Source organism: Ilyonectria robusta (genome assembly GCF_021365365.1).
Source record: "Ilyonectria robusta strain PMI_751 chromosome Unknown BGZ61scaffold_8, whole genome shotgun sequence".
NCBI lineage: Eukaryota > Fungi > Ascomycota > Sordariomycetes > Hypocreales > Nectriaceae > Ilyonectria > Ilyonectria robusta.
Genome location: NW_025764442.1, coordinates 1,533,296 through 1,561,283, shown reverse-complemented (window position 1 = coordinate 1,561,283; position 27,988 = coordinate 1,533,296). Strand labels below are relative to the sequence as shown.

At 55.2% G+C, this 27,988-nt stretch overlaps 9 protein-coding genes across 9 annotated transcripts; 6 read left to right on the top strand and 3 right to left on the bottom strand.

Moving 5' to 3' along the window:
* Window positions 1–1,782: 1,782 nt before the first annotated feature.
* Window positions 1,783–2,313, top strand: BGZ61DRAFT_531870 (uncharacterized protein; the record flags this gene model as incomplete). Its single annotated transcript, XM_046253784.1, has 1 exon — window positions 1,783–2,313. One exon carries the CDS (start codon window positions 1,783–1,785, stop codon window positions 2,311–2,313), a length of 531 nt encoding a protein of 176 aa, XP_046105624.1.
* A 195-nt stretch (window positions 2,314–2,508) lies between these two features.
* On the bottom strand, window positions 2,509–3,947 carry BGZ61DRAFT_493473 (uncharacterized protein; the record flags this gene model as incomplete). Its single annotated transcript, XM_046250656.1, has 2 exons — window positions 2,509–3,774; window positions 3,828–3,947. The coding sequence occupies 2 exons, from the start codon at window positions 3,945–3,947 to the stop codon at window positions 2,509–2,511; spliced, it is 1,386 nt and encodes a 461-aa protein (XP_046105623.1).
* Window positions 3,948–4,583: 636 nt separating this feature from the next.
* Window positions 4,584–5,611, bottom strand: BGZ61DRAFT_226323 (uncharacterized protein). Its single transcript, XM_046238167.1, has 3 exons — window positions 5,074–5,611; window positions 4,865–4,985; window positions 4,584–4,816 (listed from the first exon to the last, which is right to left on the bottom strand). The coding sequence occupies exons 1-3, from the start codon at window positions 5,386–5,388 to the stop codon at window positions 4,638–4,640; spliced, it is 615 nt and encodes a 204-aa protein (XP_046105622.1). The 5' UTR covers window positions 5,389–5,611; the 3' UTR covers window positions 4,584–4,637.
* A 224-nt stretch (window positions 5,612–5,835) lies between these two features.
* On the top strand, window positions 5,836–8,139 carry BGZ61DRAFT_350352 (glycoside hydrolase superfamily; the record flags this gene model as incomplete). Its single annotated transcript, XM_046240218.1, has 1 exon — window positions 5,836–8,139. The coding sequence occupies one exon, from the start codon at window positions 5,836–5,838 to the stop codon at window positions 8,137–8,139; it is 2,304 nt and encodes a 767-aa protein (XP_046105621.1).
* Window positions 8,140–9,516: 1,377 nt separating this feature from the next.
* On the top strand, window positions 9,517–15,270 carry BGZ61DRAFT_350847 (uncharacterized protein; the record flags this gene model as incomplete). The annotated part of the gene is made up of 3 exons (XM_046240276.1): window positions 9,517–11,235; window positions 11,285–15,069; window positions 15,126–15,270. 3 exons carry the CDS (start codon window positions 9,517–9,519, stop codon window positions 15,268–15,270), a joined length of 5,649 nt encoding a protein of 1,882 aa, XP_046105620.1.
* A 2,112-nt stretch (window positions 15,271–17,382) lies between these two features.
* On the top strand, window positions 17,383–20,461 carry BGZ61DRAFT_477339 (glycosyl hydrolase family 47-domain-containing protein; the record flags this gene model as incomplete). The annotated part of the gene is made up of 3 exons (XM_046248882.1): window positions 17,383–19,080; window positions 19,129–20,105; window positions 20,167–20,461. The coding sequence occupies 3 exons, from the start codon at window positions 17,383–17,385 to the stop codon at window positions 20,459–20,461; spliced, it is 2,970 nt and encodes a 989-aa protein (XP_046105619.1).
* A 1,340-nt stretch (window positions 20,462–21,801) lies between these two features.
* Window positions 21,802–23,211, bottom strand: BGZ61DRAFT_226259 (Ca2+ regulator and membrane fusion protein Fig1-domain-containing protein). The gene is made up of 4 exons (XM_046238166.1): window positions 22,917–23,211; window positions 22,767–22,835; window positions 22,378–22,705; window positions 21,802–22,311 (listed from the first exon to the last, which is right to left on the bottom strand). Exons 1-4 carry the CDS (start codon window positions 22,993–22,995, stop codon window positions 21,942–21,944), a joined length of 846 nt encoding a protein of 281 aa, XP_046105618.1. The 5' UTR covers window positions 22,996–23,211; the 3' UTR covers window positions 21,802–21,941.
* A 640-nt stretch (window positions 23,212–23,851) lies between these two features.
* Window positions 23,852–24,579, top strand: BGZ61DRAFT_450390 (uncharacterized protein). Its single transcript, XM_046245730.1, has 2 exons — window positions 23,852–24,341; window positions 24,399–24,579. The coding sequence occupies exons 1-2, from the start codon at window positions 24,013–24,015 to the stop codon at window positions 24,448–24,450; spliced, it is 381 nt and encodes a 126-aa protein (XP_046105617.1). The 5' UTR covers window positions 23,852–24,012; the 3' UTR covers window positions 24,451–24,579.
* A 752-nt stretch (window positions 24,580–25,331) lies between these two features.
* On the top strand, window positions 25,332–27,884 carry BGZ61DRAFT_450387 (TIP-1 family-domain-containing protein). The gene is made up of 3 exons (XM_046245729.1): window positions 25,332–26,976; window positions 27,028–27,316; window positions 27,372–27,884. Exons 1-3 carry the CDS (start codon window positions 25,372–25,374, stop codon window positions 27,845–27,847), a joined length of 2,370 nt encoding a protein of 789 aa, XP_046105616.1. The 5' UTR covers window positions 25,332–25,371; the 3' UTR covers window positions 27,848–27,884.
* The last annotated feature ends 104 nt before the right edge of the window (window positions 27,885–27,988 follow it).

Genomic DNA, 27,988 nt, shown 5'->3' with positions numbered 1-27,988 from the left:
TGACCGTTTTTGAGACAATCTGAGTCTAATGCATGAACTCGTGCAAGTCTTCAAAGGACCGAGCTGGAATAGTAGTGGATGTGTGATTTTCACAGACGCAATGAACAGAACTGCAAGAATGAGAAATGTACCAGTGATATCATGTTTCTCTCCATCTCGGCCCAAGAGATAAGAAGTAAATGGAACAGTCCATTATCTGCCTTCACATCACTGTTGTTTCGGCCCCGTTGTGTCAAGTTCTACCAAACTAGTAGAGTCAAGCTCTGCAGGTTTCTTTTTCTTAGCTGCCTCAGTTCCATTACGTGCCCGAGCCCTCCCCACAAGATCCGAGCGGAGAACCTGCTCACTATCTGCAGACTCTAGATCCTCTACTTCTGGGAGATCTTCAAAGTTTCCCATTACTTCGCCCCCTATCTTGGTCTATTGTCACCAGGTCTTGTTGGATCCCTAATCAAATCATGATAGAACAAGGCTCCAGCTCTCCCTTCCGAAGGACGTACCGACGGAACACCTATGGTAGATACGTCATGACCTGGAAGCTAATGAAGCGGCGCTTTGATACGGCAAAGATGAGATCCAAGTCTTCAAGGTTTCGCTTTTTGGTCTCCTCGATAAGGAGGAAGACTAAGATGAATGCTAGAACATTGAGGCCGGTGATGTTCTTTTACCGAATCGGGGTTGTGCTATGTGTAGGGCATGGTGGATGCTCCTCAGATTATTCCCGGGTTTGCAGGAGTGGGTGACCAAGAAACCCCGAAGCCAGCAGGAAACGGCAAAGGACGACCTTCAGTTATTTCTGTAAGTGAGACTGCCCTCATGTGCTATGGCCGTTTTGCAGACGTCATTGTCATTTTCAAGCGCAACAAAGCGTCTGGCTCCATACGACCTCCACCCTCCCTCAGCCTTAAAGCGTACTGCATCTCGGCATACATTGGATGAGCAGAACTGCAAGCTGTACGACATATGGGCCAAGCCCCGTTTTGGGTGTGGCAACTAACACACTTGGCTGTGGTGTGGATGATCGGTGCTTATGAGGCGATCAGCGGCCTGATCTACGTGGCGTAGGAATCTTTCGACCCAGGTTCTAGAAGTTAGCATGCGGAGGGAATAAAACACAAACTCAAAAGCTGAGGTTTTACCATATTAGCCCTGGGTCCTCGAGTTTATCTTCTCGCATAAAAAACAGCCAAAACACACACAGAGTTTTAGGCATTGCAGGATTAATTTGCTGAAGGCTCTCAGAACTGGGCAATTGGGCATACCCGATTTAGGCTGTAGAGGCTACTTATGCAATTTGTTACCCCCCGTCCGATCTACTCATGGGAGCTGTGGCTAAATCCGTCTCCCCTCTAACGTCATAGATATGCGCCAAAAGACATTATCGTATACGCTCTTAGCCCCCGTCAAGGGTGACGTCGCAGTGACTTGAAGTTGAAACCCGAACCGCCGCGACCCACACCGGCGCTGTTCAAGTGGGGCCGAAACCGATTTTCGTATATCATCCTTGATTTTCGGAAAGACGGACATCTCGTTGGACCATGAAGAGGGGCGTGGACGAGAATAGGATGCTTTGGAGCATGCTGCTTGCGTGTCATTGAACTAGTCTAATCAAAGCACTCCAGGGCGAACCGTTCACTCAGGGCTATATACCCGTGATGCCCATCCTCTATGGATTTCCTCTCTCTTACTCCTCCGTAACCAAACGCCGTACGAAACGTAAATCAGCAACACCACACTTATCCCAACCAAGTCTACGTCCTAGGCATCTCCATCAACATCACCATGGCCCGCGAATGGCACCCTCGCGCCGTCGCTCAAATCGCACTTCGCAGCGCCCAGTTCCTATTTTCCTGCATCAGCGCCGCTCTATATGCAGTTGACCTTGCCAACTGGTCTGGCACCAACACCCACGCCAATCCTAACTGGATCTATGCCGAGTTCGTCTCCGTGGTATCTGTGTTCACCTGCATTGCCCAATGGTGGCTTGCACTCCCTCGCACGGCCTCGGCGATCTGGGACAGTGTGGTGTTCCTGCTCTGGCTCGTCGTTGTTGCCATATTCAGCCAATTTCTCTCCGGAAACAAGGCCCCCGAGGGACCGTATTCAACAGGCAGGGTCAGTGCTGCAGTGGGCATTGACGCTTTGAATATGGCGTTATGGTTTGCGTCGGCAGTGGAGGTGTGTTTATGTTGTGGTGCTCGGCAACAATTGGTGAAGCAAAAGGAGCCCCAGACGTCAGAGCGATCAGAAGCCTTTACTTCAGAGGAAGTAAAGACCCCCGAGGAACAGCCGCCGCCATACGAAAAGGTGTAGGAAGCCAATGGAAGGGCGTGTAACTCGCATCATCTGGCAGATCGAGGCATCAAACCCAAACTGAGTGGACTCAAACCGGCTGAATCGTGGAGACTAAACAAGCAATGTTGTTGAGACAAGATATTGACGTTTCAACAAAGTCTGATCTAGTTCGTTATTTCCTAGCATCGTTAATTGAGCGACCAGGGCCTAACTTCACGGCCGCTGCAACGCTATTTGAACGGGCCATTCAAGCCAGCCCAACACATCTTGGTTAAGCATTCCTCGTATTGTGCCGAGTAGATGTTTTGACCAGCCGTCAATGAACCAACATTTCTTAAGGGTTCGCAACAGAGGAACGTAATAGGCCATTATCAGCAGCGCCTGTGGCTCTTTCCGCTGAAGACAGGCGACAAAGAGGTCATGCATACGATATAGCCACCCAAACACGAACTTATTGTGTGTGGCGCCACCGGGGATGCCACTTTTGCCGCCGTAGTTGGCTTCGTATATTTCCGTCAATGACGAGAGAGCTCGCACATAGATGATTGTATCAGGGGTGTCGTAGGATTCTATCCACTTTTGCAGCTTTTCGACTGGCTCAACCCATTCAACATGAGGAAATCCCCCGATAAGATACATGGGTCGGTGATCTTCGTCTCGGTCCGGTGAGCCTCCGAGGGGCTCCATAAGGCCAGTGAAGAGGGTGGCCGGCTCGACTGTCTGTCGGATCAATCGCACGCCGTGGATCAAGGGCAGCCAACGCTGTGGTGCGCTGTCGTCGACGTTGCAGACGAGAAGATCGGTGGCGCCTGTCGGGCCTGCAGCAAAGGCACAGTAGCATACGAGCACTGCGGAGACATAGAGTGCGCCACAATTGGTTTCGTCAAGGCTTGGTAACGTTTTGTTCAGCTCGGCCAAGCCAGTTTCTGAGTGGTGTCGAGCAAGGGCGAGATACTGGGCATGCCGATCACTGTTGCCAGTTTCTGAAAAGGCCAAATGATATCCAGCCAACGCATAAGAAAGGTGAAGGACGAAATGATAGGAAAGACCAATCTGGGGGACGTTTCGTTCCCAGAACCGACCAATGCTGGAGTCTGCCTCCTCGGAATCGTGAAGGCTAGAGGCCGTGTGAGTAACAAAATAGAGAAGCAGCTCAGCGTCAGCGACATTGAAGGAGCAGACTATTGGCTCCGAGACGGTTGAAGTTGACGCCGGCGTGGTGACGTTCGAGACGGGCGATGATCCGGTTCTCTCCGTGGGCTGCGGAAGCGGCTTCGCTAGAGCTGCCCAATCCTTGCGTGGCCGACCCGGACCCCGGCGCGGGGCAGTAGACAGCTCTCCTGCTTGATTGGCAACAAATTCTACAGCTACTGCCTTCGGCGCCGGGTCCTTGTTGGACGGAGGCGGAGGCGGTGGCGCAAAATCACAGGGAATGCCGAAGCGGATGCAGTTCGAGCAGGCAGGCTTCACCTCGTCACACTGGGGCAGTTAGCGACGGCGCAAAGACGCGCGAAACAGTCAGGGGAAGCTACCTTTACTTTCCGCCTCTTGCAATTGAAGCAGCCGTTTCTAGACTTGCGATGCGGTCTCCTGGCCAGCTTTGAGACCCTTCCGGGAACCGGGCTCTCTGGTGGCTGCTGCGGCGGCGTCATCGTCCTGGACTCCGACGAGCGCGTGGATGCCGGCCGATGTCCGATGATATCAAGGCCGGCTGGACTGCAGTAGATTGATGCTACCCAAGCCGCTGTCGACCACCTGATGCTCTGTTTTGAGACCGTTGGAGCTTCCGAAGAGCCGGGAGACGTCTACGGCTTCACCGGGCGGAAGCGCCGGAGGGATTCACCTCTGCGGCCCCACACGGGCTGAGACCTCAGACAGCCAATTTCCAGCTCCTATGGCGCCGCGAGAGTCCCAAAAAGTGCAGATGGCGATCAGAAGACGGCAAACGCTCTGGGGAAATTGCAGGGGATTCTCAGCTGCCTGTCTGTTAGTCCAGTCACGGCACACGACAGTAACGCCTCGGATATGAGAGACGTGGGTGTGGAGCTAGGGTTCGGGATGTGGGAGGAGATTGCGAAGAAGTAGAGTTGGAAGCAACCGCCAACCGACCTATGGGATGCAATAATGGCTGCGTCGGCGCTCGAAGCAGCTCTCCATGTACGCAGTACACGCAGGCCGAGATATTTTTTGTGGAGGGTGTCGGAGACTTGTTTGAAGGAGGAAAGGTTGAGGTTGGAAAGTGCTAGGTAAGCGGATGTTACGGGCCATCCATGGGGGTTTTCGCATTATGGGGTGCGAAAACTATGGCCAATTTTCGCCAAGGCGACGCGAAAACAGACTCCTTAATTAATGCCGCTTTTAAAGATGCCGTTCCCGCCTTGCCTCGGGGCATGGCAACTAGATGGCCTTTTCTCCGGGAGAAAACCTCTGGCCATGTTCTCCCCAGCTCCGTTGCGAAATCTCACCAAAGGCCCCCAACGAGGGAGATCTGACGATGCGATGGACTCGTTGCTCATCCGTTCTTACGTGAGGTTAGCTTTGAGATAAGCAGAGCGGCGAGGACACTAACCCTGAACTGGAAGAGCACTACGAATACACCGAGCGGCGGACATTTGCGACAACGGCCGCCAAGAGCCAACGATTCTATCGAGCTGACGACGCGTTCCGCCAGTGCGCCCCCCGCCATCATGCTGAGAAACAATGAGCTATATATGGTACTCTGTGGTATTCAAGCCTCAGGCCTGCCTTGCTTTGGGTTTCGAAGTAAAAAATGCTGACTTCAATGGAGAGATTTGCTTGATGGTTCGCGTCCTCGGGGTCTCGGGTCCCGGTATGAACCAGCTTCGTATTCTCGAGTCCGAGAGTCCGGTGTGGAGTACCGGTGGCGTGTATTCGTACCACTCGAATTCTTCTTCGCCAGATTGATGGCTGGAATACACCCGGTCTCCTCCTCTCGATTAAGGCATTGAGAACAACGACGCGCACGCTTTCTACAGCGACGACTAATAAGAGCGTGGCTGATCTGTCGAGAGATATTCCCCAATGAAGATGACGTCTGCTTGCCGCCCTCAGCCGCGCTCGCCATGCATCCATGACGCTGCCCGCCACGATCGGAATTACGGACCGCAGTCGGCTGATGTTCGGCTGGACAATATACGGTGTCCATGAGGCGGGGGAACCTGCAGGCTGGGTCGTCACTTAATGCCATCCAGACGGTCTCTATGGATGAAATAGGCATTGGGCGGATTCGCGGCGCAGAGAGTTGAGCCGATGCGCCGCCACATGCTTCTTTTAAAGATCGAGGGATCTAGCAATTAAACCATCCTCTTTCTGCGTTGACAAGATATGTCTTGGGATGACTAACGCCCTAACCCGTTGGCTCCGCTGTTTAGTTACCGCGTAAAGGAGCCCTGAACGTCATCGGCCGCCACGACCCCTGCTGACCTGGCCTCGCTCCAATTTCCCCCCTTCACGGCTTCACCTCTATTTCGAGCGCCTCCCACTCTCGTTCGATATAGACGGACGGAATCAGGGAAAGCCATGTCTTCCTTTCGCCTGATTATCGAGGACGGCCAGTTCCGCGATGGCCACGGCCGCCAGGTCGTCCTCCGGGGCATCAACATCGCCGCCGATGCCAAGCTCCCCAGCGAACCCGACCAGCCGTCGTATGTCGGCACCGACTTCTTCGACGGCGACAATGTCAGCTTCCACCAGCGTCCGTTCCCCAAGGAAGATGCGCGCATGCACTTTGCGCGCATCAAACGATTTGGCTTCAACACGATCCGTTACATCTTTACCTGGGAGGCTATCGAGGCGGCCGGCCCCGGCAAGTACGACGAAGAGTTCATCCAACACACGATCGACATTCTGCGAATAGCCAAAGAGTTTGGCTTCTATATATTCATGGATCCGCATCAAGATGTCTGGTCCCGTTTCACTGGAGGCTCCGGAGCTCCGTTGTGGACTATCTACGCCTGTGGTCTCAACCCCCAGAGCTTCGCCGCCACCGAGGCGGCCATCGTTCAGAACACATATCCCAACCCCGACGAGTTCCCCAAGATGATCTGGTCGACCAACTACTACCGACTCGCGGCCGGCACCATCTTCACCATGTACTTTGGCGGAAAGGACTTTGCGCCAAAGTGCATCATCGACGGACTCAACATTCAGGATTACCTGCAGGGCCATTTCATGGCGGCTTGTGGCTATCTTGGCAGGCGAATACACGAGGCAGGCGATCTCGAAAATGACGTCGTTATCGGTTGGGAGAGCATGAACGAGCCAAACCGGGGAATGATTGGCTATGCGGACCTTAAGGTGATCCCCAAAGAGCACCCTTTGAAGAAGGGAACGTGCCCCACCATGTGGCAGACTTTCTTGACCGGCATGGGACGGGCTTGCGAAGTTGATACATGGGAGATGGGTGGGCTGGGTCCCTATAAGAGTGGAACTCAACTCGTTGATCCTCACGGCGAGATTGCTTGGCTACCAGTCGATTACGATGACTCAAGGTACGGATGGAAGCGCGACCCTGGCTGGAAGCTGGGAGAGTGCGTCTGGGCTCAGCATGGTGTCTGGGACCCCGAGACGGATACCCTCCTCCGAAAGGATTATTTTGCGAAGAACCCAACGACTGGCAAGACCATTGACTACCCAGAATTCACCAACACCTACTTTATGGAGGCATGGCGCAAATACGTTCAAATTTGCCGAGCGTCTCACAAGGACTGCATCATGTTGATGCAGTTTCCCACCCTGGAACTGCCGCCTCAAATTAAGGGGACTGAAGATGACGACCCGAACATGGCGTTTACTCCTCACTACTATGATGGTATCACCCTGATGACGAAGCACTGGAACAGCACCTGGAATGTGGACGTCGTCGGTGTGCTGCGTGGAAAATATCTCCACCCCGCGCTGGCTATTCGAATTGGCGAGACGGCGATCCGAAACTGTTTGAGAGACCAGCTCAAGACCCTGCGACAGGAGGGCCTCGACCGAATGGGAAATCACCCCTGCGTGTTGACCGAATTTGGAATTCCATATGACATGGATGAAAAGAAGGCTTACAAGACGGGCGACTACACGAGCCAGTCTGCCGCGCTGGATGCAAACTATTTTGCCTTTGAGGGATCCGGAATGGACGGAGCATGCTTGTGGGTGTATGCCGCTAGAAATGACCACGCACGTGGAGATCAATGGAACGGCGAAGATCTTTCAATCGTCTCACTGGACGACAAGCTACTACCCGAGTCACCCGTTCCGGATTTCTCCCAATCCACCACGAATCTTGCCAAGACGTCTTCAACTACTGCAAGAGACGTGACAGATGACAGAAGCATCACGCCAAATAACCTGAAGAAAACGCTCGAAGCCCCTTCCATTAGCTCTGAGCCGTCGGCGAAAGACCCAGAGCTGACCAACGCGCCGGGATATCGTGCTGCTGAGGCATACGTCCGACCGACTCCCACCGTCGTTTATGGCAATCTCATATCGTCTGGCTTCAACCTCAAACAGTGTACATTTGAACTAAAACTGTCCGCGCCCAAGGCGGCACCAGAGGAGACACCTACGATCGTATTCCTCCCCGAGTTCCACTTCCCGAAGGACCAATGCGAGGTGGTGGTGTCCTCGGGCAAGTGGGAGCTTAGCACAGACGACGATGAGGGGACGACAGTCCAGAGGCTCAAGTGGTGGCATTTGGAGGGCGAGCAGACGGCTAAGATCTCTGGCCTCGTGCGAAAGTACAACGGCCCCGAGGGATCGGCGGAGGACGCTGGGTACCTGGAACAGTGCCAGCAGGGATATGGATTCAATTTCGGAAGCAACTGCAGCGTTATGTAATGGCTATTTTGGGAGGCCTATGGTTTGCGGTGTTGTTTAGATTCATCGATAGGGTCATCATCTCGCATGTAGATACGTAACTGGAGTTGGGGGCTGTCTTACATTATGCTTATCCCGGAATGCGAAATGGGCTGTGGTGCACTCCGTCTACTTATTACCTACGTTTGATATACAGGCGTGTCGTTTCTGATTGTGCCGCTTCCTGCGCTTGGCGTTTTGAACATGTTTATATAAAAGAATGATTCTTCCAATGCTCACGACCGCATGTCTCGTCTTGATATCAGCCTGCCCACGGTTACGTTACGTTACGTTGCTTGCTTGTTCTTGCTGGTGGCGTCGTTTGGATGGCGCTTCGTCTTAGTGCCGCGCCACTCGATCAACGTACATGTTCTCAGTACGACGGAGGCGTTGACCCCAGACACTCACTCTCAGCCAGCCTCGGTTTGTCGCGCCTGTGAGGAGAACACCACAATGTTTCGGCGGCGCCGAGTCGGATTCAACCTCATCTCTTCCCCCGCTGCGCTTACTATCAGACTCTCTCGGCGTGTTCCTGGCCGTGTCTTGTGTGAGCGTGTCTGAGTCCTTCCCCCTTGCAGTGCGACGTTGCTAGAGAGGAATACGGTTCAGCTGTGATTGCTCTCTCGTATTGCTTGTACGGCTTGCACGGCTTGCACGGCTTACGGCTTGCCAAGTCGAGAGCCGTCCGTCGACGGGACGACCGGGGTGCGCAATCCGGCCAAAGCTCACTCTGTACGGCCCGAGACAGGGCGCACTTGAAGGGCGCACTTCAAAGGGACCCAACTGAACAACGGCTACCGACTGAATCAAGGGACAGCCAACGGCAAACGCAGCAAAGGGAAAGCAAACAAGCAAGCAAGCAGGCCAAGTGGTGCATACACAGTCGCAGACGCATCTCCCAGGCCACAGTCACAGAGCCCCGATTCGCTAAAGCCGGCCCTTGTCGCGACTACGACTGCACACTGCACACCATCTCACACCATCTCAGGTGGTGCTAAGCGCCAGACGCAGGGAGAAGAAACGCCTGCGTGGACTTCCGCCAGTGCGCTGTACGCCGGTTAGTGGCCGGGGGGACCTGAACCAACGCCCGACGGCTGCTGCCCACGTCGATAAGCACCCACTGCGCCGAGAGCACCACTGGAACCCTGCAGCAGCGCAACCCTAGCGCCCTGGCCCCCTGGCGCCCAGCACCACACGCCCACTGGACCAACTGGACCAACTGCCCAACTCCCCTCCAGCTCTGCCCTGCCACAAGTCCACCCACTGCCAGTTCTGCCACTCCTCCCACTCCTCCTACTGGACCCTTGTCGCCCTGACCCACGCGACTCCACGCCATGTTACTCCACCGCAGCCCACGCCATGAAGACGGGAACTGATAGCTCACGACAGGCTGCTCGTCCCTCATCAGTTTCGGCGTCTGCGTCTGCGTCTGCGTCTGCGTCTGCGGTTGCGTCTGCATCTGCATCGGCTGCTGCCAATTACGTCCTGCCACCGGCTCAGGCTGCTGCGGCACAGGCACCACAGACTGCTCGGGCCGCCCAGGCTCAGGCCAAGGCTCGCCTCCAGTCCTTCTCGCGGCCTCGTCTCCAGGACCTCTTCTCCATCGACAGCCCCGGCCCTGTCTACGAGGCTCCCGCCTTTGCCTACTCCTCCACAACCTCCCTGGCTCCAGCTCCAGCGCCAACGCCAGCGCCGCCTCTGTCAGCGTCCGCGCCCGCGCCCGCGCCTGCACCATCCCCAACCCCCCGGTCCGTCCGCTCGCTGTCGTCCGCTGTGCCCCTGTCGACGGCCAATACGACGGCCAATACCAACGCCAATACAAACGCCGCGTCTGCTCACTTCCTCCCCGTCCCTTCGTCAGCCTCGAACTCCCGTCCGAGGGCTTCCACCGCCAACGCCGCTCTCTCGCTCCCTCCACCGACGCTGACCTCGCCGTCGCGATATCCCAAGACGCCTGCCTCCGCCCCCGATCCTGCTCAATCGATCCCTCGAGGCGGGTTGCCTCCCGCGCCGCCCAACATGTTCCCGGCTAGCCAGAGACATGTCTCGGCCAACGATCCTTCGAGGCCTTTCCAGGTCCCTCCTCCCCCTCCTCCGATGGGCGCGCCGAATTCGAACCAGCAGATGAACAGCATGACCAACTTTCCTCCGCCGCCGCCGCCGCCGCCGCGATATGCTACCCAGGGCACGCAACCTCCCGGCGCCATGCTTCCCCCACCACCCGGTCCGCCTCCGGGGGCCCTCGGCCAGCATCCCCAGTGGCATGGCACCTTTGGGCGCATGTATGACGGACGCCCGGGCTTCAACATCCCACCGCCTCCGCCTGGCCAGCACCAACCGTACAACCCCAAGTTGCACGCCCAGATCGCTACGGGCCAAACACTGGCCATCCCTCCCCCGCCCCCGCCGAGTGAGCAGATGAGTGCGACTTATATCCCCCAAGGCGACACGTATGGAGAGGGCGTGGGTATTCCCGCCTTTGGAGTCGAAGATCCAACCCTGACCGCCAGCTCACAGGCGTCGTGGTCGATGATGACTCCCCAGAGTGGCACCGACACCAACACGACTACCCCGATGGACGATCCTAACTCGAGAGACCGGTTCTACCTCAGCAACACCGCCCAGGCCCGCGGGGTGTCTAATTCGTCCAACGCGACTTCCGCCGGCTCGATCCCCCCAGAAGTGTCTGCCCAGTGGCCCCTCGACACCGTCCTGATTTGGCTGGCCAAGAATCAGTTCTCCAAGGACTGGCAGGAGACGTTCAAGTCGCTGAACCTCCATGGAGCGCAGTTCCTGGAACTTGGCAGCGGGCACGGCGGCCGTGGCAACTTTGGAATGATGCACCAGCAAGTATATCCCAAACTCGCCCAAGAATGCACAAACAGCGGGACTGGCTGGGACCAACCGAGAGAGCGGGAGGAGGGAAAGCGCATGCGACGTCTCATCCGAAGCATAGTGACCGGGCGGACAGCTGAATCTGTAAAGAGTTCGAGCTCACACCAACGAAAAGAGTCGATGAATGGTGGACACGGGAACAACCTACCAAGTGCTGGAACTGATCCCATGGACTCGCCCAACGTGAGTGTTCTAGTCGGGGCATCGCCGTTGTTGCTAACTGGTGATGTAGACACCTCTGACCGCCCCTACACCTGGATTTGACGGTCGACGCTTTTCCCAGACGAGATCGACGACAATGCCCACCTCACTCAATAGTGCCGACTCGAATCACCGAAACTTCCTTAAGCACGTTGACACTGATGGGCCCCGGCGTCATAGTCCTAATGTGAGTGAGTCGGGCGAGGGTGCTACGTTTCGTAGTGCTGCAGCCCGCTCAGCGAGCCCCAACGGCAGTCCGGGTCTGCCACCAGCCTTGTTTCCTTCGTCCACTACCCCCGTTCTCTCCGCATCTCCCATGAAAACTGGACATCGATCCCGAAGCAGCATGGACTCAGTATCCTCAAGTGCCGCCATCTACGGATCCGGCATACCCTCCGATGCAGCATTGATGCTGAACCGAGGCATGAATCTTGGTGAACTTGTCCATGGTGGCCGGAGCCATGACGTACGCTCAAGAGGCTCTCCCCTGGATTCTGGTGAAAAGTCAGCCGGGGGGGAGACTCCTGCATCAGCCAAGGACTCGAAGAGCTTCCTCAGCTTCCTGTCGCGGAAGAAGAGACAGAAGGATGACGGGGCGTATCCCTCTCCTGAAGAGATGGATGGCTCCCCCACTTCGCCAGCGGACAGTTTGAGACCCGTCATGGGGCTGGGAGTCAGGAGTGCTAATGGCAGCGACCCGAGTCTGGACCGACCTGGTTCGAGCTTTGGCCCAGATGACAGGAACGGCCACATGAACAATCGACCCAAAAGATTGAACCCCGTGAGGACGTATGTCCTCGCTACCATGGATTACTGGAACTTCAGAATGTGCGATATTACGGAGGCCGAGACGGCAGCCGAGGTTCGCCAGACCGTCTGTCTGCATCTGGGGCTGGGCGATTATGAGAATTCTCTGGTCTACCTGACCGAAGTCGGCATGTTTGACCATGCTGACCCTCTAGACGACCAGAAGATTCTCACAACTAAGCGAGTAAGGGGTGACTCGTTGGGGAGCCTCAAATTTTTCGTCTCGCCGCCAGGTGTTCCTCCTGTTACCAGCCTCTCGGTGAATACAAACATCCCTGTGTCCTTGTCTCCTGGCTTCTTAGCCCCGGGTTCCTCCGCCGAGGACCCAAGGCACAACCTCCGACAACGATCGAGCTCGTCGCCACCGACTTCTAGGTCCAACACGTTGACTGATGACAAGATTGATGACAAGTCACTGCTGCAAGAGGGCAACACGTACCGAGCCGAGATGGAGAGGAAGCAGCGCGAATACCTTGCGAAGCGAAAGCAGGTAGCGAAAAGTAGCCCGTCTGATACGGTCGGTCCAGGTATCGTGGGTAGGAACGTTGATTTTGATCAGCCTCGAGAATCACCCTACGAGGACAAGCGATCGGAACAACTATTCCCTCAGCGACGACCACCGGCACCGCCTAGCGATCCCTCCGCGACCCTGATTAAGGCTAACTCTTTGAGTAAGAAATCGGGTCACACCTTGCGCACATCTAACAGTAGCCTCGACGGGTATCCTACACCTAGACACCCGACCACGTCATCAGGAGAGGGTGAAATGACAGAGAGGAACAGGAAGACGAAATTCGGCCCTCAACAGCAGCAACAGCAACAGCAGCTATCAAACAACCCCAGTGGCATTGGAGCGGCCCTTGTAGGAATGGGCAGGAACCTAAGTGCAATTGGGCAATCCACCGCCAACGGCCCCCGGGGAGCGCCGCCCAACAGCGTCATGACGCAGCCGATGTCTTCTAGCGACAGAGCATCGCAGAGAGGTAAGGGAGCCAAGCCTAGCGTTGATTTCACTCGGCCCAGCACCGGTCGCAGTAGTCCGAAATTGATGTCGGCAACAACCCGTACTCTGACCTGGAGTCGGGGCAATCTGCCGTTCGTCGTGCCGGACTACTCGCCCGGCGGGACACCATTATTGCCTGGTGACAAGCCCGTAAATGCATTGGAAGCTAAGAGATACGAAACAGCGCCGCGGCCCGCTTCGCCAACAGAAATAAGCCCAAGCACCACCAGGACGAGGAGGTCATTCCCTCCAAAGCAACCGCAGCGTAGAAAGTCGCATGGCCCAGACCTCGACTACGAGGACACCGAGGATGTGCACTTCTCAACGCCGGCGGCGCCACCGCCAGCTGCTAACGACGACAGCGGGGATGATTCTGATGATGGCCTGTTCGCGATCCCGTTGGCAGGTCGAAATAAGGGCAAAGCTACTGCCGGAAATCCACAGGGTGGCCAGGATAAGCGGCCGAGTTTGACGGTGAATACTTCTCGATCGAAGAAGAATCTTTCTGTGTCCTTCAACTCGCCGCAGTCATATGGAAGTGCCATCACGCCCAATAGCAATGACGACATGAGCTCGCGAAGGCCTCCGTCAACCCCTCGTTCCGACACCCGGGACCCTGACGAGAAGGATTACAAACTGGGCCGACGGAAGTCATTCATTGAGAAGGATGTCTGGGCTAACCGCCCCCCAACCGATGCCCTTATCAACAACCTTGATGACTTCTTCCCTAATTTGGATCTCGACCAGCCGGTTCTTGAGGAGGGTGTCGAGGGAGCAGAGTTGCCCCCTTCACCCATCGCTGAGGGAGATGAACCTTTGAGCCTATCCAAGATAGCATCTGGACAATCGCAGGTGCCTCCTCCGACTAATCCACCGACGGCCCCCCTACCAGCGATTCCACCGGCCCGACAGCCGTCCTTGTACAATGAAAACGATACGCTAGGCTCCGATGAATCGACTCTCAAGGCCTTGGAACGGCCTAGTTCAGTGGCCCAGAGGAGTTTGCGCCGTTCTGGTGGACTTGGACGCATGAAGTCTATTCGAGAAGTGGCTCGAGGTGCCCATGAGGCCAACAGGCGATTTGCTAGCACGTCGCAACCCGGAGCGCCGCCATCCAGCAACATTATGCGCCGCAAGAGCACCAAGATGTTCAACGCCAACATTGTGCAGATTCGGCCAGACCGGCGTGGCAGCATGATTATGCCGCAGATTCCTCAAGATACCATTCCAAAGCGGCAGACGACGTTCCGCTGGTTCAAGGGTCAGCTCATCGGAAAGGGTACCTATGGTCGCGTGTACCTGGGTATGAATGCGACGACCGGAGAGTTCTTGGCTGTCAAGGAAGTCGAGGTCAACCCCAAGGCCGCGGGCGGTGACAAGTCCAAGATGAAGGAGTTGGTTGCGGGACTGGACCAGGAAATTGACACGATGCAGCACCTGGATCACGTCAACATTGTGCAGTATCTCGGATGCGAGCGCAAGGAGACTAGTATCAGCATCTTCCTCGAGTATATCTCTGGTGGCAGCATTGGATCGTGCCTCCGCAAACACGGAAAGTTTGAGGAGTCGATCGTTTCGTCGCTGACCCGGCAGACGCTCTCTGGATTGGCATACTTGCACCGGGAGGGCATTCTGCACCGTGATCTCAAGGCAGACAACATCCTCCTGGACGTGGATGGAACGTGCAAGATCAGTGACTTTGGTATTTCGAAGAAAACGGACAACATCTATGGCAATGACAAGACGAACAACATGCAGGGTTCGGTGTTTTGGATGGCCCCCGAGGTGATTCGGTCTCAAGGAGAAGGATATAGCGCCAAGGTGGACATTTGGAGTCTGGGCTGTGTGGTGCTGGAGATGTTTGCGGGCAAGCGACCGTGGGCTAAGGAAGAGGCGGTAGGCGCCATCTACAAGATCGCCAACGGCGAGACGCCCCCGATCCCCGAGGATATCCAGGGAACACTTGGGCCGCTGGCGGTGGCGTTTATGATGGATTGCTTCCAAGTGTAAGTTCTTCACCCGGAAAGCTGACTTGTGTGGCAGTCACTGACAACGAAAACAGTAACCCCTTTGATCGCCCAACGGCAGATGTGCTCCTCTCTCAACATCCATTCTGCGAGCTCGATCCCAACTTCAACTTTTACGACACGTCTCTGTACGCAAAGATTAAGCCGATGAAGAAGGAAGAAGGACGCAAGCCGCAGTAACGAAGAGAAAACGAGAGATGTGACCCGTATTGGATTTGGTAGTGTTTTTGGTTAAGACAGCATACTCGCCTTCGTAGGGGCGAGACGGCGTATGCACTCGGGGTATGATGGGGTGGATATTTATGGAGGATCAAGCATGGCGTTTTTGGGGTTGGGTTCTTGTATCTGTTACTGCTGCTCTGGGTGGTAATGGATTGGGCCGATTGCATAAAAGGTATGATTGGAATGACACGACGGCCTTGGCTTGTGTACGATAGGATTGCGGGCGCATTTGCGTGATTGTTGTCTTGCTGATAGATACGTGGCTGGAGGGAAATGCAGGTTTGGAGAGGTCTAAATCAGTGATTCTAATGGTTTGTGCAATGATGGCGTTGGAGAGACATGAAATAACGATGAACAAGCTGGAGGGACTGGAGGGGACGGCTGATTGTGGAGGGTCTCAAACATGGGATAGTGGAATGTCGATCGATTGGCCCTGCTAGGGTCTAGTATGGACTGTATCTGCTGCCTCAAGAACCACGAGACATTTGGGTCAGGATACGTGTCTCTTGAGGCGGAAGAGCAGGTGATCCCTCGGTCGATCTAAAGTAGTAGCGGAGGTTGAGGCTCCGGCGGGCGGTCAAACGCGGAGGTTCGATGAAGGTTATTCTGGGTTTGTACCTGGGAGAATAACTTAACTTAAGGGTTAAGTTATAAGCTTGAATGGGGGGTTGCATTTGCCGGATGCGCGGACGCGGCGGGGCGGGGCTGTCGATTGAGTTAGGGGGCATTCCTCGCCTGTACGTACTGTGAGTTAGGTACCTACCTACCTACCTTGGTAGGTAGGATACAGCCCATGGCGGGATGCCTGTTTGGGAATGGTGTGTAGTTTTATGGCTGGGGTTGATCAACTGGTCGGGGTTTGACACAGTTTTAGCATTGCCGATGTTTGGCTAGAAACGAAAAGGGAGCTACAAGACCTGAAGGGGGAGGACCCTGAGCGAGTGAATGGGAGAGAGATAAGCAGAAGCAGTAGAGTGAGGGTGATGCACAGCCAGCCTTGTCGCTGTGGAAATTGCGGAGAGTCTCGGCATTCAAGAAAAAAGCCACCAAGTGAGCCACCATCAAGTGTGCCACAACACCAGCCTCACCTGAAATGTTTATGATACGGTTTCCTCAACTTAGTCCACAGTGTGGGTGGGAGGCACGAAACCGTTTGGACGCGCAGCCACCTTAGCCTCGTTCATCGTACCGAGTACAAAGTACCGAGTAATACGTATACGCGCACTAATTACAGGTGTCCGCGCATCCCCAGGAAACAACTCCAACCCAATGACACGGGAACTAGCGGCGTTGATGAGATCCGCGGTTGGCTTCAGCGCACACGGGCCGGGGGCTTTTAGGGGTCGCTGTAGGGCAGAGCGCTGGGGCTCTATTTAACGACAACACCACAACGCTCGCTCTCACGCATCGCCTATCAATGAAGCGAAACGGGTTTCGGCTACATTCACGCTGCGAATAATCCCTCCCAAGACCCAGTGCTTGGCGTTGCATCAGGTTCACAAGACCCTTCAATCTTGGTGACTGACCGCACAAGGGGGCTTCTTATCCAGTCGGATCAAGACCTTTTGCCCCCCCTCAACTAGCAAGCCTGCATCAGCAATTGCACCAAGTACCCGTAGACCAGCATCCGTCCGCTATCGAGAAGCTACGACACACCCTTGCGCCGATAATTATAGCGCCATCCTCACTGGCCCAGCTCGCTACTGTTTCTCCGGCAGGGCCTACCTGCCTGTGGCTCTAGGTGCGCGCTGGGACCCTTGTCTTTGCGTCTTGCGTCCCCTTTCTACACACTTGGCTTCCACCCTTCCATTCGCTCTCGCTATACCCCGTCTGTTCAGTCTCATCGCTCTTGGATCATCTCCAGACATTGGCTTTGTTTTTCTTTTCTTCTTTTTTTGGAGTTGCTCTCGCTGGCTACGCTTCTTCCTTCCCCTGAAGAGACATGCCGGCCTCGTACGCAACAAGCTAAAGACCATCTCCACGCCCACGCGACCTCTCGCGACCTCCAGCCCACCACCCGATCCGATCCTCGCTCCCAGGCCTCAACTCGGCGAGTCACGACCGCCCGCAATGCCTCGTCGACGGTATCGCCTCTTTACACTCTGCGCCGTCTTCATCGTCTTCCTTCTCTACCGCACTCTCCAGACCTCGTGGGCCCAGTCCGCCGACTCCTACGACTCCCTCCACTCTCCTCCCAAATCGCCGGTCCAACCCCTCGCTGGCGGCGGTGATGATTCGACAGACCTGTCCGGACACGCTTCCCCTCCGCTGTTAGCGGACGAACAGGACGCGGCGGAGAAGCATCTATACGGCGATTCCAAGGCCAAAGATACTGAAGTCAAGGATACTGAAGTCAAGGACACGTCCGAATACGACGGCTCCTCCGACTCGGCCAGCGGCGATGGAAGCTCGGCGCCCCCCAGCAAGCCGGCCGCAAAAGACGAAGAACCTGTCAAAGAGGCAGTTCCCGAAGTCCCCAAGGTCCATTGGACCGATCCTCCCGTCAATAATCACAACATGGAACATCCTGCCGAAGACGCGGAAGAGCTGGCTCAACACTGGGTCAGGCCCAAGGAGAACTTCCCCCTCCCCTCGGCCTCCCTGATCCCGATCCCCACGGGAATCCCCAAGCAGATCCCCAAGGTCCAGTACGACTTCGACCCCGAGTCTGACCAGGCCAAGGCAACACGCCTGAAGCGCCAGGCCCGTGTCAAGGTCGAGCTGGAGCGCGCCTGGTCGGGCTACCGCAAGTACGCCTGGATGCACGACGAGCTGTCTCCCCTCTCCAATGGGTACCGCGATCCCTTTTGCGGCTGGGCTGCTACCTTGGTCGATTCTCTTGATACCCTCTGGATTGCCGACATGAGGGATGAGTTCGACGAGGCAGCCACCGCTGTCGCCAAGATTGACTTTACTTTTACCCCCAAGAATGACATTCCTGTCTTCGAGACTACGATTCGCTACCTGGGAGGTCTGCTCGCCGCCTACGACGTCAGTGGAGGCGCTGAGGGCAAGTATCCCATTCTTCTCCAAAAAGCCACTGAGCTCGCCGAGATCCTGATGGGTATGTTTGACACCCCGAATCGCATGCCCATCTTGTACTACGTGTGGCGACCTCCTTACTCTTCGGAGCCTCACCGCGCCGGCTCTGTCGGCATTGCCGAACTGGCCACCCTCTCTCTGGAGTTCACCCGCCTTGCGCAGCTCACGGGTGCAGCGAAGTACTATGATGCCATTGATCGCATCACCGATGCCCTGGTGCTTATGCAGGCGGAGGGCCACACCCATATTCCTGGTCTGTTCCCCGAGCGCATCGATGCTTCGGGCTGTAACAAGACAGCAACCACCCTCAGGGACACGCTCAGTAAGGAGGCTCAGAAGCAGATAGACTCGCACGAACTAGATGTGCCACCGAAAGGCTTCCAAACCGAGCCTGAGGCCAACTCTGAAGCCAAGTCTGAGTCCAAGTCTGAGTCCAAGCCCGACATGAAGCTGAACGCCAGAGCCGTGATTCCTCCCCCTAACCCCGATGCTGAAAAGAGCCAGGAAAGTGGCTCGGACAATTCATTGGGCCCTGTTTACGCTCCCTCTAGTAATGAGGAGGCAGAGGGCGAGACGAAGAACATTGGCCGGGTAGGCCCTCTCTCGGCCGATGGATCTACCTCTAAGTGGGACTGTGTGCCCCAAGGTCTTATGCCAGCTTCCTACGGAGGTGCACAATACCACATGGGAGGAGCCCAGGACTCGGCCTATGAATATTTTCCCAAGGTTAGTTATGACACATTGCTTTTTTTCGAATGCCACTGACGATTGCAGCAATACCTTCTGTTGGGTGGCCTCGAGTCCAAGTATCAGAAGCTTCATGAAGACACCATCGACGCAATCAACGATCGACTGCTGTATAGGCCTATGGTCGATGGCAAAGAGTGGGATATTCTGCTTCCTACCAAGCTCTCCCTAGTTGGGAGAAGTGAGACCAAGTTCACTACGTCGTATGAAATGGCCCACTTGACATGCTTCATTGGTGGAATGTACGGCTTGGGCGGCAAGATCTTTGGAAGACCCAAGGATATCGAGACGGCCAAGCAGCTCACCGATGCCTGCGTGTGGGCTTACCAGTCTACGGCCACGGGCGTCATGCCGGAGTTTGCCCATCTGGCTCCTTGTCCCACGTTGGAAAAGTGCGAATTCAACCAGACTTACTGGTACGAGTTGCTGGATGGGTCCATGGAATGGAGGAAGAAGGAGTTGGCCAAGTGGGAGAAGGCCGCGGCCGAGGCCGATAAGGAGCAAGTGAATAAGGAGGCTGACGCCCTGAAGCAACAGGCCGCAAGGAATGCCGAGGCCGTAAAGAATGCTCAGCTCGCAAAGGAAGACGACGCTGAAGATTCAAGCAAGAAGGCAGACCCCATCAACCGATTAGACGACTTGAGCACTAGCTCTGAGTCGGAACTCAAGCCCAAGGAGAAGTCCAAGTTGATAAAGAGGGCAGGTATTCCGATGCCAGAATTGGACCTTGAATTGTCCGCCCCGAAGGGTGAGGCTGGCTCTGAGCTTCCAGCGTCCCTCAAGAAGAAACTCGGCATGGACAACACCAGATGGGCGGATAAGGAGGTGGAGAAGGAGGCAGAGAAAGAGACGGATTTAGAAGAGGAGTATAGTGCCCCACCGCCATCCAAGGTCAACTTGGGTACCAAGCCGATGACCCATGAGGAGTACGTGGAGAGCAAGTTGAAGAGGGAAAAGTTGCCTTCGGGATACACAAGCATCGATACCCCGGCGTACATTCTTCGGTAAGTTGTCCATTCACGCTCGAGATTGTCGGGTCAGAACTAAAAACTAACATCGACTCAGACCTGAGGCTATCGAGTCTGTTTGGTACATGTACCGCATCACCGGCGATCCCGAGTGGATGGATAAGGGCTGGAAGATGTTTGAGGCGACCATCGCGGTAACGCGGACTGAATTCTCCCACAGCGCCATCTACGACGTCATGGAGACAGGGGGCGGCCTCAAGGACGAGATGGAGAGCTTCTGGATCGCCGAGACGCTCAAGTACTACTACCTCCTCTTCTCCGGGCCGGACCTCATCAGCCTCGACGAGTGGGTCCTCAACACCGAGGCCCATCCTTTCAAGAGGCCTACTTAGACAGCGAGACGAGCGAGCATTTCATGTCTCACACAGAGTGTATCAACACACAAGCGGTACTTGCTTTTCTGTATACGGTGGTTCGTCATTACTACGCCTGGGAGAGGTGCCTTGGCGGGTTGGTATGCGTGTATATCAGGACCGGCGCAGACAAAAAGTACAGCGGCGTTCTGGGCTTTGACGGGCTAGGGTTTTGGATGCCTGTTGACGTAAACTTGATTTAGACTTGGGGTAACTAATGTATACTTTGGACCACAAAGGTTCTTGGCCCCTGTATTCATCTCAACTTGAAGACTCCTTATGAAATAAATGTGTGGATATATTCGTTTTTGAGTGTATCCAACTCACCTATCACCCGTGATGCGTCTCGGGGGCACAAAGGTAACATGGAGCATTCGTATGATGTGCTCTGCCAGTGCCAGTGACAAGAATGTGATCTGGTGACAAAAATACAAGCCACCAACTCCCTCGTGCATATGTCACAAATCATGTTCAATATGATGATCTATATAGCGTACCGAGAACTTAATATCGGCTTGCCTCAGGATTGCAACTGGCTTGTGTTGCAGTTTGGCAATCGTCACTTTTATTTCATCAAAGGAGATTGGGTAATTTCATGAACACTGTTGTATTATCTTCCTAGAAGGAAGTCAGGTTCTGACTAAACTATTCTAACCCAATTTCCTTCCTCCTAATCCATCCATTAAACCCGTCAACAAGATCAGAAGCTCATCTTGGCGAAAATCTCCCGAGACCTGAATCTCCTTGCCAGTCACCGCTCTTCACAACTCTCAAGACTTTTCTCATAAATCAACTGCAACATAAAACAATCAATCAAAGAAGTGACAAAAGCAGTCCCAAAATTTCATTTCCATGGCGTGAAGGCAAAATAACTCGGTTGTGATAATACATGTCTCGATGAACGTTTCCCATATCCCAACCCGGCGCGTTAGGACATATCCACCATTCTGTCGTAGCGAAACAATTGCTCTCGTTGCGTTTCCCAGATATGTGTCATAACGCGTCCAGTGTGTCCGGTCTCATTTTCCGGTCCGGTCGGTATCCCCTCCTCGATCTGGCGTGGTCTATATGCGAAGAACTGTGTGTTCGTGCCTCGTCTTATCCTTCCACCCTCGCCGAGTTCTTTCTCACAGACCGTCGCATGGTATGCCTTGGCTTCATCTACAGTCTCTTCGAATGAGGCTGGTAGAAGGATGAAACACTTTTTGAGTGATGAAAGAGGCGTCTTCGGCGGAAGTGTGCGCGGAGCGGTGCGTATATATGTGACCACCCACGTCGAGGTCGTCGAACCAAAAATTACCAAACATTTTCAAAGCAAAAAGGTTCCCTAGTAACGCCGATGCTGATGCTCAATCTCCTGGTCGTCCTGTCTTGATCTTACCCTCGCCGTGCCAGTCCACTCATGTGTCGGCGTATTTACAGTCGCTCTGCTCGTCCATTGTTACTTCACTTCGGCGCCCTACACCATTGCGCTCAGGACGCTCATGCTGAGAATCATCACAAGCAATCCGATGGTGACAATGATGAGCAGGGCAAAGGAGAACCAACCCAAAACCATGGCGCTGGTACCGACTCCGCTGCGAACAGCACCGTTTCCGAAATCTTGGGCAATGACCGAGGCGGCCACTGAGGCAGTGTGTTGCCACAGTACGGACACAAGGACGAAGATGGAGGCGATGAAAATTATTGCGAGGGCGATTTGAGAGACGAATCGCGAGGGGAAAGGCTTGACTTCGCGTTCGGAACCCTCGGAATCCTCCTCCTCGTGCCATCCGGGGAAAGTGGCGAGGAGCAGGAGACAGACAAAGGCGAAGATGATGGCGATGATTCTGCATACGGAGTCAGCATGTTGTTTTGAAGCGATCTCACTCACTGGGGAGGGCATGTCAACTCACATCAAATAAGGAAACACAATCATATCCTTAAACTGGGCGGCCAACCAGATCAGGTTGAGCGGATCTTGGTCGACGGAAACCTCCTTGGCGAGAGCGGTGGCATTGTTACTGCACAGCCACGAACCACCGTCCGGGTTGATGCAGATGCCGAAGTAACCGACACGAGCAGCCAGGTGGGCGTCACCAGCGATGTTTTCGATAGCGGTGTGCACGTTGTAGTCAACTTGCGCCGTGTCGGGCTTCGCCGTGTATGATTTGTAGTAGAGAGAGAGGAGGAAGATGTCGGGAATTAGCGGTGATGATGATGAACAGCCTGCTAATAGTAGAGCTAAAAGGGGGGCGGTCAGCGAGTTGAATATGAAGCAGAAGGGGGGCGGTGAAGAACGTACATAGTAGGATTATGGCGACGGCGATGAGAATCATCAGCACGTGGTGATATCCCAGGAACGGTATGAAGCCTAGAGGTGATGCGAGTTAGCCATTTGTTTGGGAGATTGTGATATTCCAGTGCAATGGATGTTGGTTGCGGAATGACTTACGGTACCATCCGACCTGGAACTTGGGCATTCTTGAGCCCGAGCTGCTACTGCTGCTCGTGCCCGACTCCGTTGTACCCATCTTGAGGGGTTGTGTACCAGTCCTCCGTTACAATTCGGTGATGCAACCCAAAGACGAGAGGATCAAGGCACGCCCGCGCCCGTCCCCCAATTCAGGAGTGACGGTCGGGTTGCTGAACGGGGGCCGTTCAGCCCGAGAAGGCGTCGAGGCCTTTGGTCGAGTTCCCAGGGTTACCGTGCTGGACGGAATCGTTCGTCTCGATGCTTTCCCTCCTAGGGTCAGTTCGTTGCTGTCTCGGGAAGCGAGCGGGTGACTTCGCAGTCACGATCGGGGTGGAATGCGGTAGAGGCGACGCAGCTGGAATGCGCGCGGTGGCGACGACGGTTCAGTGACAACGAGAGAAAGCCGAGCCCTGCGACAGTGAGAGATTGAAGGAGTGGGGAGGTGAGGTTAGGTTAGGTTAGATGCAGCTTGGAGGTTGCTGGAGATCAGTTCACGCGTCTGTTACAACGGGACAACTTATGATGTAGAGAAAGAGAGAATTCGTCAGAGGTCCTTTGGGGAAGAAAGGGACACGGCGAGGTCGGTCAGTTCGTGCAGGCAGTCTAGTCAGTCCAAGGTACCCAAGTATTGGGCGGATATGCGAAAGGCTGGGGGGGAATGTGTGGGAATGTTGCGTTGAGGTGTCCAGCCGTCCGACTTTTGGGGAGCGACGCACTCATGCACGTTGAGCATCCCCCAGCCACGTTTTATTTACCGATGTTGGCAGGGCGACCATGACGTTCCGAGGTGGGGCGCAGTGGGGTCCTTCCACGGGCGCCGGGCAACCCGCAGAAGGCAACCACGACCCGCGAGTGGGCGGCGCACTTGGGAGGGACGCACTTGCGGCGCAGGGGCCGGGGACTCAGGGGCGGGGATCCTTTTTTTGGAAGGTTGCAGGGCCCTGGAAACGCCTGGACACACCTAACAAACGCCTCTAGCAGGGCGTGATCTCCTTTGGCAGGGCATCTTTCTGGGACGCCGAGTCTCGAAGCTCCATTCAAGCTCCATTCGAGCTCCATCTCCTCGGCCTTGGAAATGGCCTCCAAAGGCGGTGTCTTTGTCTGGGCGGCTGTGGCCCAGGCGCCGACATACGGAGCTCTTATTCGCTTGGAGCTCCTATTTGCTTGGAGCTCTTATTTGCTTGGTGTGTTCGTTTCGTTCGGGTCTTCGGTCCCCGGACCCTGGCGAGTGATCTCCGATCTTACACTGCGCTGGCTGCATTACGATGCTGATGGATGTGAATATGCTCCGGAGCTTCCATCTCCAACCCTCGTACCGCCAGCGCCTCACAGTGCCGGATTCCGCCTGACGTCAACTGATCGTACATGGCACATGCTAGACTTGCTCGACTACGACGAAGCCGCCTAACCCGGAACGCGATTGTCAGTGACCTCACCTCGGGGTCTAGTTTCTCATCTCACCTTCTCGTCTCGCCAAGATGCATGGCCCTGTTCCGTGTGCAGACCCAAGTGAGCCGGGGTGAGCCGGGGTCGATGACCCCGATGCCGTTGTCCGGACGATATGGCGCCGTTTCGCGCGAGATTGGGTCGAAGGAGGAGTTCGCCTCGCCATCCTTCATCTTCGTACCTGGAGGTAGGCCGGATGACGGCAGGCTCGGCGTCCATCTAATGCGCCGTGCGTCGTACACGTATGTATTGTAGCCAGTCGTCATCTTCCCCTGCGTTGCCCAAAGTGGGAATCCACCGTCTTGGGTTGCATTTCGAGCTGAGAGGCGTAAGCCGCTGAAGCTGATGCTGTCACCCTTTGCTTCTTTCTCCCAAGCGCCTGCATTTCTGCTGCCAGCGTATGTAAGGGCCGTGCTTTCAGTCTTCAGTGCAATCGAATCCCTAGACAATTTCAGCTCAAGACGCAGCCTCCGGAATCCCGAGGCTCGTGTCCACTCGGAGTCTTTTTGACCACAGCCCACCGCCCCTTGCATCCATCTCGCCAGCCCTAGCGGCTAAAATCTGGAACCAGTCTTGTCTGCAAAGCGATGCCAGACAGTCTGAAGCCTATCAAAGTCATTCAAAGGTGTCTAACACGAAACAGTCCAACCATACAGGCTTCCAGTTCCGTCCGCAAAGTCAAGGTATTCGCCTATCGAGAATAGTGGCTAGTGGTCCTTCCCACCCCAGCGCATCTCAGCCAAAGACCTCATCAGATCAATTCGATTATCGCAAGACAGTCTTAAAACATCCGATATCCCTTGTCCATTCGTGCCAACTGCTGCCTTCAACGTAAAGTCATGTTTTGTCCAACGTATGCGCCTATGTAGTAATATTCGTATACCGAGGTAATTGCATACCAGCGTGGGGCAACCTCCCACGTCATCCTCTTCGTAGATGTGAGGTGGACGTTTCGCAACGCGATTCACCAAAATCGCAGAATCTCGTCATGGCAACTATGACGTCCCAAACGGAAGCCGCGCAGGGGACCTCCCTCGATATCCGGGTCGAAGACTTTCTCGACGACAAGCTCCAGTCGACCACCGATCTCGAAGACCTCGACTCGCTTCTCGCCAACGTTGAGCTCCAGCGCAACCAGCTCCAATCCCAGCTCGACAATGCCGTCAAGGAGCTCGAGGAAGCTCGCCGCACCGCCGACGACCGCCAGGGCAAGCTCGCCGCTCGCATCAATGAGTTTGAGAAGCTCCAGGAGAGCATCATCGCGCGCCAGCAGGTCGACGCCGCCAGCGACGGGCCCGATCAGGCCATTGCGCGGTTGCGGGAGCCCATGAAGAAGCTCGAGGCCGTCGAACTCGCCCAAAAGTACCTCACTTTGCTGCAAGATGTAGAGAAGAATCGCTCCGAGGCCCGATCGCATCTGCCACAGAGCCCCAAGGCCGCGCTAGAGCCGTACACCAAGCTGAGACAGCTCTCAACCAAGTTGACGAGCCTCCCAGGGCAAGAGGGGCTGCACCTCGTCAGCTACGTCGAGAAGGTGACAGATTCGCTCTGGGATGAGATGAAGAAGATCATGTCGGCTGAGCTCGAAACCGTCTTGAGCCAGAGGAAATGGCCCAAGGTCGATGTCGAGTCCGAGATGGACGAGGAGTGGCTCAACTGCTTTGAGAAGCTCGTCGACCTGCAGGTGCCGGAAGTCTTATACAACCCTGGGCTTGTGCCATTACTACCGATTGATGTCATGGCCAGTATTTTTGTTTCCGAGTTTCGATATCACTTCTTGAGCGACAAACCGTCCAGCAGCCCCCAGGCTTTTGGCAACCATTGCCTTCCTTGGTTTCTCGCACACATCGAAAAATGGGAGACCTTTTTTCGCGATAATCTGGGTCACCTGCTAGTGTCCAAGTTCCATGACACACCTGCTGCCAACAATATGGCATACGTCGATCCTGTCTGTGCGTTGATTACCTCAATGCTACCTGTCCTAGAGGAAAAGGCATTGGTTGTGGCCCAGGAAGCAGTCAAAAGCCCACCCTTCCTGAGTGGCTTCATGTCGCAACTCATGAACTTTGACGACAAGGTTCGACTGAAGTTTAGCTACGACGGCGGAGATGCTGAGAATGGTTGGCCAGGCTTGACCACGCATGTCCTTGACGAGCACTTTGACACCTGGTTCAAGGCAGAGAAGGATTTCGCTCTTGAGAGATTACAGACCATCATGGAATCACAGGAGGCCCGTAACATCGATTACGACTATGCAGAGAAGGGCAAGATGAAGCCCACACATGCCGCGGTACAGATCACCCACTTGCTAAGGTCAATAACGGGCCAGTACGCGAGGGTGCGCAACTTCAAACACAAAATCCGCTTCCTGATCGATATCCAGTTGGCGATCCTTGACCACTTCCATGATCGCCTCAGAGGATCTCTGGAGGCATATCAGTCCATTACTTCCACTATTGGTAGAACACTTCACGCTGTGACCAAAGAAGATATCGCTGCTCTTGAAGGCACCGGTGCCCTTGAGACGCTTGTCAAGGTGATTGGCAGTGCCGATCATGTTGTCAACACCCTTAAGGATTGGAGTAACGAAGAGGTATGCGCGATGCCTCGCAAGATTATCAACCAGCATGGCTAACAAACCAAGGTTTTCGTTTCTCTGTGGGATGAGTTGCAGACTCGCTCCGCCCATCGCCGCAGCCAGGGCATCACGAGCACCATGAGCTACGACGACGTCAAGAACCGCACCTCTGCTACTGGGGGAGATGAGGGCGATGACGGGGCTCTCTTTGACGAAACAGTCGCGGCGTACAGTCAGCGCCGCAAGGCCGGCCAGGATCTCCTCGTCGGCGCTCTGGTTGAGTCGCACAGTAAAGCTTTCCGTGCCTACTGCACCCGCGTTCAGTGGACCACTGTTGGTGATACAGCTGTGCTTGGTATGCTCCTCCAAACGTTGCGTGTTCCAAATACACTCGCCTAACGCTCTCCCAGATGATCTTACCATTACCCCTGAGCTTGATGAGCCCCTCCGCATCCTTCGGCGCAACTTTGACTTCCTCGCCAAAGCCCTCTCCACAGCCGCCTTCCGCCGCGTCTGGCGTGATGCCCTCTCCAAACTCCAGGACCTCCTCTGGAACGATGTCCTCCTCCGCCACTCCTTTACCGCATATGGCGCCGCCCAGTTCCACCGCGACGGCACCGCCATCAGCACCCTCATCGAGCACTACATCACCGGCGGGTCATCTGCGCTTGACAGCCTGCACGAGGGACTGCGCCTGCTGAATCTCCCTGTCGAAGCCAGTGAGGAGGGCGCGCTGACCCTCAAGGAGGGAAGCGACCGTGTCTTTACCGACAATGACGCCGCGCGAAAAGTGCTGGAAGAGCTAGAGCTCGAGGCATTGTCACCGCCGGTAGCCAGGAAGATCCTGCTGCGGCGTGTAGAGAACAGCGAGAATGTAGGATGGTAAAGCGGTAGATTGCCGGGTATTATATATACAAATCCCATACCTCCTGAAAAGATCAATCTCAAAATCCACCATGCCAGTTCAGCCCGATGTTGAATCCTCTACGCATCCCAACGGAGCTCATCGCCCGTGATCTATTGTGTA

What these genes read in the sequence shown, in the direction of transcription:
- BGZ61DRAFT_450387 (XM_046245729.1), top strand. Translation starts at nt 25,372, where the DNA reads ATGGCAACTATGACGTCCCAAACGGAAGCCGCGCAGGGGACCTCCCTC. An exon ending in AGGATTGGAGTAACGAAGAG is followed by an intron (nt 26,977 to 27,027) that starts GTATGCGCGATG and finishes TAACAAACCAAG; the next exon opens with GTTTTCGTTTCTCTGTGGGA. An exon ending in TGGTGATACAGCTGTGCTTG is followed by an intron (nt 27,317 to 27,371) that starts GTATGCTCCTCC and finishes ACGCTCTCCCAG; the next exon opens with ATGATCTTACCATTACCCCT.
- BGZ61DRAFT_450390 (XM_046245730.1), top strand. Translation starts at nt 24,013, where the DNA reads ATGGCCTCCAAAGGCGGTGTCTTTGTCTGGGCGGCTGTGGCCCAGGCG. An exon ending in CTCGACTACGACGAAGCCGC is followed by an intron (nt 24,342 to 24,398) that starts CTAACCCGGAAC and finishes TTCTCATCTCAC; the next exon opens with CTTCTCGTCTCGCCAAGATG.
- BGZ61DRAFT_226323 (XM_046238167.1), bottom strand. Translation starts at nt 5,388, where the DNA reads ATGGATGCATGGCGAGCGCGGCTGAGGGCGGCAAGCAGACGTCATCTT. An exon ending in AAGCAAATCTCTCCATTGAA is followed by an intron (nt 4,986 to 5,073) that starts GTCAGCATTTTT and finishes ATTGTTTCTCAG; the next exon opens with CATGATGGCGGGGGGCGCAC. An exon ending in TAGTGCTCTTCCAGTTCAGG is followed by an intron (nt 4,817 to 4,864) that starts GTTAGTGTCCTC and finishes ACCTCACGTAAG; the next exon opens with AACGGATGAGCAACGAGTCC.
- BGZ61DRAFT_226259 (XM_046238166.1), bottom strand. Translation starts at nt 22,995, where the DNA reads ATGGGTACAACGGAGTCGGGCACGAGCAGCAGTAGCAGCTCGGGCTCA. An exon ending in GTTCCAGGTCGGATGGTACC is followed by an intron (nt 22,836 to 22,916) that starts GTAAGTCATTCC and finishes CATCACCTCTAG; the next exon opens with GCTTCATACCGTTCCTGGGA. An exon ending in ATTGTGTTTCCTTATTTGAT is followed by an intron (nt 22,312 to 22,377) that starts GTGAGTTGACAT and finishes CTCCGTATGCAG; the next exon opens with AATCATCGCCATCATCTTCG.